We start from the raw sequence: 15,061 nt of genomic DNA, 5'->3' as shown, positions 1-15,061 counted from the left end.
GTCTGTGTTTCTTTAAAAACAAGGATATTCTCTCATATAGCAACAGCGTAGTTTTCAAACTTTGGAAATTTAACATTCATGCCGTACTTTTATCCAGAGCTTATATTCAGATTTCTTTACTTTTAGTGGTCAAACCTCTTTATTGTGGAACAGTTCCTCAGCTTTTGTTTCTTGACCTTGACACTTTTTTTTAAATACACGCCAGTTGTTTTGTAGACTGTCCCTCATTTGGGTTTGACTACACTCAAATTATATATTTTTGGCAGGAATCTGTTATTTTCTTAACATTACTAGAAGTTGTCAAATGAAAGTTTTCAAACTGTAAACACGACTTAAGATCCTGCCTTACAGAAATATAGACACAGATGTAGAAAACAAACATATGGACACCAAGTGAGGAAAGTGGGTAGGGTTGGGGGGGATGCATTGGGAGATTGGGATTGCCATATATACATTACTAATAAGAAAAAAAAATACCAAATTGTACACTCCAAATATATGCAGTATATTGTATGTTAACTGTATCTCAATAAAAGTTCCTAAAAAAAAAGAAAAAGATCCTGCCTTAAATGATCTTTAATGTCTGAAATACCAAGGGATTGCTCTTGTCCAGCTGTGCCACCAGGAGTACTAACCAGGTTGTGAATGCAGAGGCTGTGACAGCTGCATCATGACTGCTGCTTGGCTGACAACACTTGGGAGATGTCATCAGTTAGAAGATGCATACAGATTTCACAAGTGTTAAACTGTGAAAAAATGTACACCTCACACCAGTTGTGTGCTGTGTTTATGAACTGCCCTCCAAAAACATTGTCCCAGTTATTTTCCCACCAATGTTAGTGTGCTCTTTCCTTGTGCTTTTGACATTTAAATTCATTCGCCTTTTGAACATTTGCCTATCTAATAAGTAAAAAATGGTTTTTCATGATTAAGATTTATAATTCTTTTATTGTTTGCAAGGTTAAACATTGTTTAATACTTTCGCTGAGCAACTTGTGTTTCTTTTGTGGGATGCTTTCTCATGTCCTTCACCTGTATTTTTATCAATGTGTTTCTTTTTCTTACTAATCTGTAAGAACTTTTTATCTCAATTTTCATTTGTTTTTACTTTTATTTGTAGTGCTTTCTTCAGAAGACCTTTTTTTAAAAAGCAGTGTTTTAAAATAAAATCTTTTAATTTTAATAAAATTGAGAGGAAGGTACAGAGATTTCCCATATACCCCCTGCTTCCGCACATGCATGGTTTCCCCCATTATCAATATCATTCACCAGAATGGTGCATTTTTTGCCAAGGGTGAACCTACATTGGACACATAATAATCACCCAAAGTCCATAGATTATGTAAGGGTTCACACTTGATGCTGTACATTCAATGGGTTCGGACAAATGTATAATGACATATATCCATCATTATAATATCATCCTCCCAATCCCAGCAACTACTCTTTTCCTTGTATCTATAGTTTTGCCTTTTCCAGACTATTATATGACATTGGAATAATATAGTGTGTACCCTTCTTAGATTGGCTTCTTTCACTTAGTAATATGTATTTAAGCTTCCTCCATGTCTTTCTCTTTTTCGTGGCTTGATAGCTCATTTCTTTTAGCTGGATAGTATTCCATTGTCTGCGTGTACCACAGTTTATCCATTCATCTACTAAAGGGCATCTTGGTTGCTTCCAGGTTTTGGAAATTATGAATAAAGCTGCTGTAAACATTTTGTGGAGGTTTTTGTATCAACATAAATTCCACCTTCTTTGAGTGAATATCAAGGAGCGTGATTGCTGGGTCATATTGAAAGAGTATTTTTAGTTTTGTAAGAAACTGTATTTGAGGTTTCTATGGATATAGCCTCTAGATCAGATATTCCTTCCTAAGCCAAGACCAGTGTGCTAATAAGCCTATCAAAAGCGTTCTTCATTCCTGTCACTGTGTTTTCGATCTCTAGGTTTTTTTTGTGTTGTTTTTTGTTTTGTTTTTGGTTCTTTCTTAGGATATCCGTCTCTCAGCTTACATTGTGTATCTGTTCTTGCATGCTGTCTACCTTATCCTTTATCTAAGGATCCTTTAGAACCCTTAGCCTATTATCCTTTAGAGCCCTTGGCAATTAATCATAGTTGTTTTAAATTCTTGATCTGATAATTCCAAGATTCCTGCCATTATCTGGTTCTGATACTTGCTTTGTTCCTTCAAATTGTGTTTTTGCCTTTTGGTACGCCTTGTAACTTTTTCTTGATAGCCAGACATGATGTACTGGGTAAAAGAAAGTGGTGTATATAGGCCTTTAGCAGTGTGGTTGTGTGAGGTGTGGGGAAAGGGGAAGCATTCCATAATCCTGTGATTAGGTCTTAGCCTTTTAATTGAGCCTGTGCATCTGGACTGTGAACTCCACAAGTGTTTCTCAGTTATTTCCTCCCCTCCTTAGGTGGGACGAGATGGCTAGAGTGGGCTGGAGTTTGGTACTTTGCTTCTCCCACGTGGAAGGCTAGACTTGACTGGGGTAGACTGTCTCCCTTCCCCAGCTCTTTTGATACCCCAGAAGGTTAGACTCTGGATAACTAGTTCCCTCTGAGGGCAGGCCTTGTTAGGAAGAGCAGAGTGCTCTGGCTTATTTTAAATGGGTTCCTTTTTCAATCCCCCTGCTGGAAGCTCCAGGGGATTTTTCTCTGGTATTTACTGTGGGAACCTGGTTGAGTTCCTGGAGGTAAATCTCATAATACTTTGGGGGGGCCCCATATGACTGGGTCCCCTGGAGTTTTTAACTGTCAAGAGTTGTATATACTGACTCTCCAGCCATTTGTCAATTACAGTTCAGGTTTTCCTACCCCAGAGCTCCTTCCTGAGGTAGTCTCCACTTGTATGTCTGTTCTAGTAAGATGTGACTCCCTGTTTTTGCCTGTCTTTACTATCTTGGGGGCCTCAGTTTGCCCTGGGTCCTCTTCTGTCTCAGAAATCCAAGAAGAGTTGTTGATTTTTCAGTTTGTTCAGGTTTTTGTTGTTGGGGTGGAGTAGCTAAATGAATTCAACTTTTTCATCATGAATTTTTGCCCTTGTGCTCTGTGTCATGCCTAGAAACTTCTTTCTCACTTTAAGGGTATTCCTAATATCAACATTTACTATACAGTTTTACAGTACTTTTAATAGTTTTAATTTTTTATATTTAAATAATCTGAAAGGCATGTCTTTGTAAGGTAAGGCTTGAGTCCTCAACTCTATTAATAATTTTTAAAATATTTAGCATTGATTAATAAGTGTTTTCCCCTTTCCCCAAGTTCTTTCAGAACTTTTGAATTATAAACAGAATTTTCTCAGGGACTGATTATCCAATTTTGAAATAAGTGGAAGGCTATTCTGTTGTTCAGTCTCTATAAACCGTTGACTAATTTGTAACCTTTTTATGGATCTCAGCCAATGCTTATCAATATCACAGGTGAAGTAAAAATTAGGAATTCCCAATCAATTGTACTTATCCACTAGTGCAGTTATAATAATAATTAATAATACTTGAGAATTGACTCTACTGCCATTTCCTTTTCCTCCCCATTCATACTCCTTTGAAAGGAAGGGAACTTTTGACTTTCTAATTATAATTAGTTTGAAAGTACTTTGAATGAAATTGTTAAAATATATTTGTGCCCTATCCTCAAAGACTATGGAGTAAATGATTATGCAGCTGACTTGAAGGGGAGAGTTTAATTAACAGTTCTGTTGGTGAGACAGAAGTTCTGCAATTATTAGCTTAGACTGCTTGGTATTGGAAAATTTATGTATTATAGGTAATGGGTATGTTTTCCTATTTTCAGGTTTGGTCTGAGATTGGAAAAGGCTTTCTAGATGGATCACTTGATAAAAGTACAACTCGGAAAAAACAATATGAAGATGGTAAGTTTTACCACTCTTAAGTTTTAGTAAGGACAAAAGGGAATGTGCCCCAATTGTAATAGGGTTATGTCCGATTGATGCATTTATAGGTCATGTATATTTTCTTCCTTTATATTTTTTCCTGCATTTCCTATTATGAAAGTTTTTCTTAAACAAAAGAGAGGAGATAGCAGTGAATTAATAAATAAACTCTAGTATTCACTGCAGAATGAGGGTGCTGTAGAGCTGGTATAGCCTACAGGATTAATGGAAAGTGTAAGGGAATCCTAGGAAGGCAATTTAAAAATACATGTTGAGAGTCATAAATAATGAAGGAAATTATCTAAAATAAAATATTCATGAATATTTTTTGTACTGCTATTTCTGTAAGTAAAAAACCTGAAAAAAATCTAAATATCCAACAATATAGGAATTGCTAAGGAAATTATATCAACATGATAAGTGTTGTGGAAGATACGTAGCAACATAAAAAAATTCTTGCCATTATAACATTGAGTAGAAATATTTTCAAAATTATTTAGCATTGGTTACAACTTTATAAAATCTACACAGAAAAACAGCAATTTTAGTTTAAGATTGCACCCCAACTTGTTCTCTTCCTTTTTTCTTCTGTATTTTCTGTCAGTAATTTAATGATTATAATGCTTTAGTACCTTTATTCTGAGCTTCTATAATTTCTTTTTGGAAGTACAAGGTAAATTAAAATAGGCTGCATTGGAATAATGGATTATTTTTCATATATAATAATATTGCTTCCCAAGAGTCTCTTCCTTTATCCTTTCAACAAATATTTATTGAGTCCCAGACGTGCTAGGTACTATTATATATCTGTGTAGGAAACAAAAATCCCTGTCCTCATGGGGCTTACCATTCTGGTGATTCCTTCAGTGTCCACCGTAAGTCCAGAAAAGCCAATTTAATTGACACGTTTTCTGCTGCTTTTCATTGCCATTCTGACTATATTGATGGATGCATTTGGATTAATTCCTTTTAATGAAAAATACACTTAACAAGTACTGGTTTTAATTAATATAAAAAGAAAATAATTTATATTCTTTGATTCTAGATAAAAGTAGACTGTCTAGTATGGTATGCTCCTTGGACTGTAACATGGGCACAGACCAAATTTGAGCTTTTATTGAAGATGATTATGTTTTGGTATATATATGAGTGGGCCCATGGCTGGGTGACTGCTTCTTCTGTTTAAGTGAGTAATTCTTAACCTAGTCTGTACATTAGAATCACTTTGGGAACTTAAACAAAATAAAAAATACTAAGAATCAGGTTCCACACTAGACCAGTTTATTCAGAATATGGGATAGAGGTTCTTTGGACATCAGATTTATTTTTTGTAATAAAAGCTCTTTAGATTATCCTCATATATTTGTAGGGTTGAGAATGTACAGCAGTAGTTCCCAAACTTTGCTGCATATTGAATCTTTTAAACTTTTTTGAAGCCTAGCTTCCACTCCTAAAACATTCAGATTTAATAGGTATGAGGTATGGTTTGTATTTTATGACTTTTTTAAAAAAAGTTTCGTAGGCAATTCTAATGTGTAGCAAAGTTTGTGAACCACTGCAGTTAAGTGTTAATAATTTTTCATTTTAATGACTAATGTGTTATTAGATTCCTTCATTTGTATAACTAGTGAAGATCTAGAATATCCTGGTGTGTTTTTGGTCCTAGAGAGATATGAATGAACAAAACAAACAAAAATTCCTCTCCTTGTGGCACCATATTATAGTGGGAAGAGGCAGACAAAAATCTAAATAAGTAAACGGACTAGTGTGTTAAAAGATGAAACTTACTGTGGAGAAAACTGAATCAGGAAGGGGGATAGGAAGTGCCAGGGGTGGGGAGATTATTAGGAAAGGCCTCACCAAGATTAGGCGACTTGAGTAAACACTTGCAAGACATAAGGAAACCAGTTTATGCAGATCATGTGTATATCCACATGTCCAGGGGGAGAAAGAATATTCCATGTAGATGAAAAGTAGTTGCAAAGTCCTTGAGGTGGGATTCTTCCTGATATGTTTGAGGTACAACAGGGAGCTGTATGGCTAGAGTGAAATGAGTTAGAAGAATAGAAGACCAGAAAGATTGGAGGGGATGGAACAGATTTTGTCTGGCTTAGGTAGGACTGGGTTACTACTATGAGGTGGGAAGCCACTGGAAGATTTTGAGCAGAATTATGAATCTGAATTATATTTGTAAAGGATCACTTCAGGTGCTGTCATATATTATAGGGACCCAGAGCAGAAGCAGGGAGACTAATTAGGAGGCTACTGCAATGAACCAGGCAAGAAAAATAATGTGGCTTGGACTAGGTGATGGGTTAACAGAAAATATAAAATTAGAAGAAAAAAAGTAAGGGAGTGAGTGTTTGAAGATTATAACCACCAGCATTGACTGCCAGATTAGATATGGGGTATAAGAGAGAAGGAGACACCAAGGTTTCAGGCCCAAGTAATTAGAAAATGAAATTATTAGGAATAAAATGGGACAGATTGTGGGAACATCCAATTTTGAGGGGGAAAGATCAGGACTTAAGTTTTGCTTCTTTCTTTTTTTTTTTTTTTTTAATTAATTTTTGTTGAAGTATAGTTGCTTTACAATGTTGTGTTAGTTTCTACTGTGCAGTAAAGTGAATGAGTATACGTATATCCCCTCTTTTTTGGATTTCCTTCCCATTTAGGTTGCCACAGAGCATTGAGTAGAGTTCCCTGAGATATACAGTAGGTTCTCATTAGTTATCTATTTTATACATAGTATCAATAATGTATATATGTCAGTCCCAATCTCCCAATTCATCCCACCACCCCCACTTTCCCCCTTGGTATCCATATGTTTGTTCTCTATGTCTGTGTTCCTATTTCTGCTTTACAAGTAAGATCATCTATACCATTTTTCTAGATTTCACATGTATGCGTTAATATACGATATTTGTTTTTCTCTTTCTGACTTACTTTACTCTGTATGACAGTCTCTAGATCCATCCATGTCTCTACAAATGAACCAATTTTGTTCCTTTTTATAGCTGAGTAATATTCCATTGTATATGTTTACCACAGCTTTTTTGTCCTCCATGGATGACATTTAAGTTGCTACCATGTCCTGGCTATTGATGACTTCAGTTTTGAATATGTTTTGTTTAGTATGCTTCAGACATCTGAGTGGAGATGTTGAGTTGATTGTTAGATATATGAGTCTGGAATTCAGGGAAAAGAGGTCCTAACTGGAAATATAAATTTGGGGAGTGTTCAGTGCATAGATTGTATTTAAAGCTTGAGAATGGTGATCACCAAGGTAATGAGTGTAAATAGAAAAAGAGGAGAGGTCCAAAAAAAGAGGTCCTTGACCTTGGGCATTCCATCATGAAGAAACTTGAGAGGTGAGAAGGAATCGACAGAGGATACTGAGAATGAGCAGGCAGTAAAGTGGGAGGAAAGTGTGGACTCCAGGAGCATGTGGAATCCTAGGAGCCAAATGAAAAAGTGTTTCCTGCAGAGTGATCAACATCAGATCCTGTGATAGGTCAAGTAAGATGGGGCCTGAGAAATGATCTTTGGATAATTTTCTTGACAGTTGGATTAATCTTCTAGGTGTCAGAAATTTACTTTTCTGATTATTTCACATCTGTTTCAGTCTCTCAATGGGTAATGCCTGATTTGGGAGAAGAATGGAGTTAAGAGGACAAAATTTAGAAGGAATGTGAATAATACCAGGGGAGGGACATATGTGTAAAAGGCCCCAAAGGGGCTAGCAACATTCTGCTTTTCGACCTGGGTGTTTGTTTTATAGTTATTTGTTAAATTGTGCATGTATGTTTTATGCACTTTTTAGTATATGTGTTAAATTTAGCAAAAAGAAGAAAAGTGTATGAGTTTAAACATAAATCAGCTTTTAAAAATTATTGGTTACTACTCTTTTAACTTTGAAAGTTTTATTCTGCACATAGGAATATTGTAGAGATACAAAAAATGTTCAATCCTCACAAATGCTTATATTCTAAAATCATTTTTGTTTTTCTTTTCTAAGCCCTTATGCAACTGGAATCTATTTTAAAGAAAATCATAAAAGAACGAAAAGGAAGGAACTTCAGTCAACATATTTTCATTGACTCCTTACTACAGGGGAACCTTAATGACCAACAGGTGATGCAACTGTTAAATGTTTATCAAACAAAAGATAATCAGATGTATAGAGTGTGCTTTTTATTCACTTTAACCCAGATGCCCTCCTAGAATTCAGTGGCTTTTTCTTTTTTATTGTACATCATCCATAAATAATATTTAGTATTTAGTCTCCTGTTATTTAGCACTTTGAAGCAGCTATATAGTATTTAATATTTGAGTAAGCAAATATTGAACCAAAGTTCTCTGATTATAAAAGAGGAGGACTTGGGTAAGACTTTATTGACTAAGCTGCTCTGCCTACATGACCAGCTGTGGCAGCTTGGCTTGTTCCCAGTGTGTTTGTCACCCCAGCACACCACTGGGATAGTGTGTGTTTGCGGTGTTGCCAGGCAGAGGACAGGAGTGGAGTGGTTACTGCCACACCTGTTCAGTGTGGAAATCTTCTGTCCTACCCTATTCATGTAAGTCCTCATAGACAAAAGTGGTTTTCTGGGTGTGTGTGGATGCAGCAATTAATTCAGGCTCCAGGACAGTAGCAGGCTCTTCACTGTTCCTGAGCCTTCGTTGCTGCACTAGGGCAAGCTAGAAAGATAGGACTGAGCCACTTTGTCTGATATATATGAGCCACTAATATTACTGGATAAATGTTCATTGTATCAAAAATTCAGTGCAGTGGTTAGGTTGGTTTTTTCACTATAAAGATTTTCTTTAAGTGAAAACATCATAAAGTTTTTCCTTTCCTTAATCCCAGTTCTGTACTCTAGATGATTTTACTAGGGACTAATACAGGCCACCTTACATTTCATACGTACTAAACTTAGTTTTGTTTCCTAGATCCTAGAGGACAGTATGATATTTTCTCTGGCCAGTTGCATAATAACTGCAAAATGTAAGTATAAATTGATTTCTTTTTGAGACAGATTATAAAAAGCTATACAAGGGTAAAGCTATTCTAAAATAAACTGTTTGCAAGACCTCTTTATAGTTTCTCTTCACTCTTTTATTCTTGTTTCAAAGGCTTGATTCACATCAGCACCTTTTTTTTTTTTAATCCCAGGTGCTCTGTGCCACCTCTGAATATTGCCATAAATTTATTGACACAGTTTATGGGTTGTGAATTCTAGTTCGTGCCTTTAAAACGAACTGCTGTAGACACCTTTCCAGCCAGAGCCGTGCACTTTTCAGTTTCCTGCAGCAGCTTTTCACTTTGACTTCAGTCTAGCCTGCTATTATTAAGATCTACCAACAGAGGATGTAGGCCACAGAAATCACAATTTGAAAGAACTCCTCTCTTGGTGGAATTGAAGGTGATTATTATTTAAAATTCTAAAATGGGTGATATATTTCTAAGTTTCCCTATTGGCTTTTAGTTTATCAGACTACCATTTGTTTATGCAGTATTGATAAAAATTTGTATATCCACAAAAATCCATAAAAATATACTAACAAAATACTAAAGGAAGTATTAAAACATCAGTTTAAAATCTAAAGAATTTATACTCACTTGAAGGATTTAATTCACAACTCTTTCTAAGAAAATTTTAAAAAGGATGAATACAAATTTAAACTTCCTGTAAGTTTTTCTTCTTTGTAAAATTTTTGATATCTGGAGATGTCAGATAGTATAGATTAAATGGAATTTAGGTAAGCTTATGTCAAAAATAATGTGTTGGAACCTTTTAAAAAATACTTGTTTAAAAAATTTATTACATTAAAATATAGCTTCAAAAAATCTGAATCAGTTGTACTCTGGATACCACAAAAAGTGACCATTTCCAAGGTTGATTTAACATTTTAATCTTTTTTGCAGTTTTTAGAGGGAATTTTTAGAGTATTGCTATTTCTTTACATGTGGGTTGATTATTTTTTAAGGCACCTCTGAAATTTTGAGAGGCAAGATCGTCAGGAAACCTTAATGAAAGCCTCACCTCTGTGACTTACTAGCCTTGAGCAAGATATTGACCTCTGCATGTTCTCCTTTTCTAAAATAAGAGTGACCTCTAAGGTATCTTTCAACTATAAAATGGTGTCTTGATTCAATATTGTAATTAAAGAACATTAAGTGGCTTAAAATCACATTTTAAAGCTATCCCCTCTTATACTTTTTAACAGAGTTGTATGAAAGAATCAGTGTTTGAGGTTATTAAGCTTATATAGTTACATTATTTTAAGTGATAATATGGTCAGTCAGGGTGTCTATTCTATGCAAATCCTTGTGCTAAATCTTTCAGTATTATATATTACTACATATTGTTGTAAAATTACATTTATGTCTATATTGTACACTGTCTGCCTAAGTTTTCACATCACTTGTGAAATAGAAATTCTGCAGTTCACTCAAAAACCACAATAAAGAAACATATATAGGAAAAAATTAAGGTCAGTTACTCATGGTTTTTATGAACTCTGGATGTGAGTAAATGATTGAAGTATTGAGTACCAGGTAGGTATTGATTTTATTGATAATAATATTTAGTGCAGAAAGTGAATTATGTATTTTCCAGGCATTGGAATTGGGTAATATGTGACAGGCAAACACTAAAAAAATTAACTTTGAGATAAATTTAAGCCAGCTCTTTAGTTCAGGGAAGAGAAAATTAATAAGTAGAAGTAGAAATTATTAAACGCATTTTAGAAAGTACTTGACTTAGAAAAAGTAGAGCTGTAGGTAGAGTCATGGCAAACATAATCTAGGGAAAGAGGGACTATATGTCTGGATGGTTCCAAACAGTTGTAATCCCAGTAGATTCCTAAAGGAAGTATAACTGCTCTCTTTCCTTTGTTTTATGTTTATCATGTAATTAATTTTCTTACCTTTTCATTTACTCAGTGATTATAATCCATAAGCCAATTTAAGTAAAAGAAAGCCATAAAGCTAGTGATCTTCCAGTTTTGGTGTTCATCAAAATAATTGTGGTATTTGTTAGAAATATAGATACCTGGACCACACCCTAAACCTACTGAGTCAGGATCTGTGGATGGTGGTGTTGTGCCATCAGCCAACTCCCAGGAGATTTTTGAGAACCACTGTCCTAAGCAATAATCAGTCTCAGTTCTGGAACCAGTGTATCTACCTTTACAAGTAAAAATTTAGAATATTGACTTATAGGTAAGTCTCCTGCTACTTTGATTTGTATGAATCATTTTGTTAGGGCTCCTGAGGAAACTGATAAATCAATTTTTGATTTTCCAAGGTCAGATGAACCAAACAATCCATCACAGTTATCAGCATTTAACACTTCCCCAGCTGTGAAGTTTATTATCATTACTATTTTACTTAAGGTAAAATGCATTAAGTGCCTTTAAATTACTTGCCAGTTTTAAGAAAGAAATCTTCTAAATTTCACTCTTTGGGGGAATATTCTGTAAGTATTGATGTTCTGTTCAATGAAGTACAAATCTTGTGAACAACCTTATTTTATCTTTTGGTAGTATTTATGTATCTTCTGTATCAGAAAAAAAGGAAAATACCAAAAAAAATTAGTAAGTTTTTTATTCTGCACCCAAACTGTGAATTAGCTGCTTTCATTGTTATTAATATAAATTTTCACTTAGTGTGCACCTGGGCAATCTGTTTTTTAACCACCTATGAAGAAGTTCAGAAAAAACTGTATGAAGAGATAGATCAAGTTTTTGGGAAGGGACCTATTACTCCAGAGAAAATTGAGGAGCTCAGGTAAGAATGCAATAAAAGGGAAAAGAGATCATTAAAAGATAAATTTGAATTCGTTTATCTAATTTAAAGCTAATGCTAATATCTAGGAAAGCTATATATTTTTACAGGACTTAAAGTATTTACATACAGATTTTAATAGATAATTTGCTTTTTAAGATCGTAAGGTAGTTTTGGGAAACCTTTACATGAGTTTGTATAAAAGAGTATCAGTGATGTCTAGTAAGTGGAACATTTATACCTTGTTGGTAGGAATGCAAAATGGTACACTTCTGTTGGAAAACAGTGTGGCGGGATCTTATGAAGTTAAGCATACCGTATGACCCAGCAGTTTTCCTAGGCATTTACCCAAGAGAGATGAAAACAGATGCTCACACAGAGACCTGTATGCAAACATTTATAGCAATATTATTCATAATAGCAAAAAACTGGAAGTAGTCCAAATGTGCATCAACTGATGAATAGATAAATTGTGTTATATCCATACAATGGAATATTAACAAGTAATAAAAAGTAACACGATATCAATACACACAACATGGATAAATCTCATTATGCTAAGTAAAAAAAATCAAATGCAAAAACTGCTTACAGTATGTTTCATTTAGGTGAAATCCTAGAAAAGGCAAAACTATTGTGATAGAAAGTAGATGAGTGGTTGTCTGGGGCCAGAAATGGGGAGGGGATCAACTACAGAGGGGCATAAGGAAAGTTTTTAGGGGGAGGGAACTGTTCTTTTTTTTCTCATGGTTGTGGTCACACAGTTATATACAGTTACTAAAATTCACCAAAGTGTACAGGTGAAATAGACACCTTTTTTTAATATGTAAGTAATATCTTAAATGAAAAGGTGTTAAAAAACAGCAGCTGTGACTTCTCAGGGGGTTGGAAGTCTGAGACTGGGTAGCAAGCAACCTTACTTTGGAGCATCTTTCAACTGTAGAAAAGAAGATAGGGATACAGCCATTGGAAAGAACTTGAAGCTGTGCATTTCACAGGGAGACTTTTGTTATGGATTCTTTAAAATTTTGAAAGCTTTATTTATTACAGTTTTAAAAGTAATACATACTTGTTTCTTTGAAGTTTTTGTAATACAGAAGTGTATGAAGTAGAAGGTGAAGGTCCTTTGTAAATGTGCCCTTAAGAGATAACAATTGTTAACCATCTGTATTATTTTTCCAGACTTTTTCTATGCATATATACATATGTATTTAAAACAAAAAATTTAAAAACATTTTAAAATGCAAAATATGTAATTCTTCCGTAAATTCAATTTTTTCTCAAAATGTTTTGTAGACAGTGTTCCTATACGTAGTAACTCCACCACATCCAATCAGTGACTAAGTTCTGCTGATTTTACTTTCCAACCAACATTTTGTTGAAAGTTTAGTTTTAGTTCTGTCCATTGCCCCCACTCTGTCTAGAGCACCAACTTGTCTGGGGTAGTTCAGCAGCCTTGGATCTTGCTTCCCTCCTATGCATCCTCCAGATTGCTGTCGGAGCCTGTGATTGTACATTGTAATCACTTCAGGTGCTTTAAAAATACACATAATCTGCGACCAATCCCAAACCAACAATCTCTGGACATCAGAAAATCTCAGAAGCTTCTCAAATGAGTCTGTGTAGCCAAAGTTGAGAATCACTTTGCTAGTCCTCTTTCTATATCTGGGAATCATATCTGATCCCAATTTAAAATCTTTCAGTGACCTCTGGTTCCCTTAAGGTAAAATTTAAAACTTACCAGCTTAGCTTGTAAGGCATGAGAGCTAGGCTTTGTATTCCTCTCCCTTCTTATCTCATTTCTTGTGTCTCTTCATACCCTTGGATTCAGCTATACTGAAATTCTTTTGTTTTTTCTAATGTAAAGCACTCTTTTATTTCTTGGCTTTTGTCTAGATTCTCTCTTCCTCCCTCCTCTGGATAACTCTAGTTTTTTCTGCAGGTCTCAGCTGAAGTGTTTCTCTGCTAAGTCCTTTCTCTAGTTAGGTGCTCTTGCCGTGAGTTCCCTAATACCCTGAACTTCCTTTGTCATAACAGTTACTGTGCCTTTTTAATTGTTCATCCTTGATGTCCCTTCCTCCATCCCTTCCCCTGCCAACTAGATTTTGTAATTCTTTGAGGGTATCTGTCTTGTTCACCATTGTAGCTCAGTATCTAATGCAGTGCTTCTAATGTATACGTACCCAAAAAATATTTGTTCAAAGAGGAGAGGATGTTTCCTCTTTTGTTTTTGTTGTTTTTAGAAATTATAAATATCAATATTCCTATGCTTACATCTTTGCTGATATTTCCAGTTATTTCTGTTAATAAGGTCCAAGAAATGAGATTATTATTTAAGGATATATGTAAAAATGTAGTGTTTATGCTTAGGGGCTGTGGAGTAACAGACTTGAGTTTGAATCCTATCAATACCACTTACTTGCTGTGTGATCTTAAACAATTGCCTCATTTTTAAAATCTGTAAAATTAAAAAATAATAGCATCCATGAGTTTCTTACAAGGATTAGATGAGATACTGCATATAAAGTATTTAACAGAACCGGCTCATAGCAAGATTTCAATACATTTTAGCTTTTATTCTTCTCATGAGGCACACTTCATATTTTCATGTGTATTGCCAAGTTATCCTTCAGAAAGGCTGTACCAATTTATGTTTCCACCAACTGAATATGAATGTCCTTTTCCTTATTTTTTGTTAGTATTGTCTGTGATAATACTCTTGTTCATCTTTGCTAATCTGGCAGGTAAAAAAAAATTGCTTTGCTTGTCAATCTTTCCATTGTTAATGAAGTTGAATATCATTTCTTATGTTTCCAGGCCATTCACATTTTTTCATTTTTTGTGGATGGCTTTTTTATGTTTTCTGTCCATATTTCTGTTGGGGTGTTTGATCATTTTAATTCTGGATTTTTAAAGAGCTTTGACGCATTAAGGATATATTTACTGTAATTATTTTTCCTACTTGGCTTTTAATTTTACTTACGATGATTGCAAGTATGTAAAAAAGATTTCCATAGTCATATTATTATTATGTTTTTAAAAATTTATTTATTTATTTATTTGTTGGCTGCATTGGGTCTTTGTTGTTGTGCACAGGCTTTCCCTGGTTGCAGCAAGTCGGGGCTACTCTTTATCGTGGTGTGTGGGCTTCTCACTGCAGTAGCTTCTCTTGTTGTGGAGCACGGGCTCTAGGTGCACGGGCTTCAGTAGTTGTGACACACAGGCTCAGCTGTTGTGGCTCATGGGCTCTAGAGCACAGGCTTAGTAGTTGTGGCACATGGGTTTAGTTGCTCTGCAGCTTGTGGGATCTTCCCTGACCAGGGATTGAACCCATGTCCCCTGCATTGGTAGGCAGATTCTCAACCACT

General features: G+C 35.0%; 1 protein-coding gene and 1 long non-coding RNA gene across 5 annotated transcripts in view; one reads left to right on the top strand and one right to left on the bottom strand.

Moving 5' to 3' along the window:
* The window catches only part of LOC130858210 (cytochrome P450 20A1), a 64,492-nt gene that overhangs the window by 22,361 nt on the left and 27,070 nt on the right, over positions 1-15,061 (top strand). For all 3 annotated transcript variants that reach the window (XM_057744296.1, XM_057744297.1, XM_057744298.1), the window contains exons 6-9: positions 3,805-3,883; positions 7,923-8,038; positions 8,855-8,909; positions 11,576-11,696. In XM_057744296.1, the coding sequence (XP_057600279.1) occupies positions 3,805-3,883; positions 7,923-8,038; positions 8,855-8,909; positions 11,576-11,696 (371 nt within the window). The remainder of the gene's footprint in view (positions 1-3,804; positions 3,884-7,922; positions 8,039-8,854; positions 8,910-11,575; positions 11,697-15,061) is intronic.
* Positions 1-15,061, bottom strand: part of LOC130858211 (uncharacterized) — a 33,548-nt gene that overhangs the window by 12,663 nt on the left and 5,824 nt on the right. The window lies entirely within an intron of this gene.

Source organism: Hippopotamus amphibius, chromosome 8 (genome assembly GCF_030028045.1).
Source record: "Hippopotamus amphibius kiboko isolate mHipAmp2 chromosome 8, mHipAmp2.hap2, whole genome shotgun sequence".
NCBI lineage: Eukaryota > Metazoa > Chordata > Mammalia > Artiodactyla > Hippopotamidae > Hippopotamus > Hippopotamus amphibius.
The sequence above is the reverse complement of the archived record's forward strand: the minus strand, read 5'-3'. Positions and strand labels throughout refer to the sequence as shown.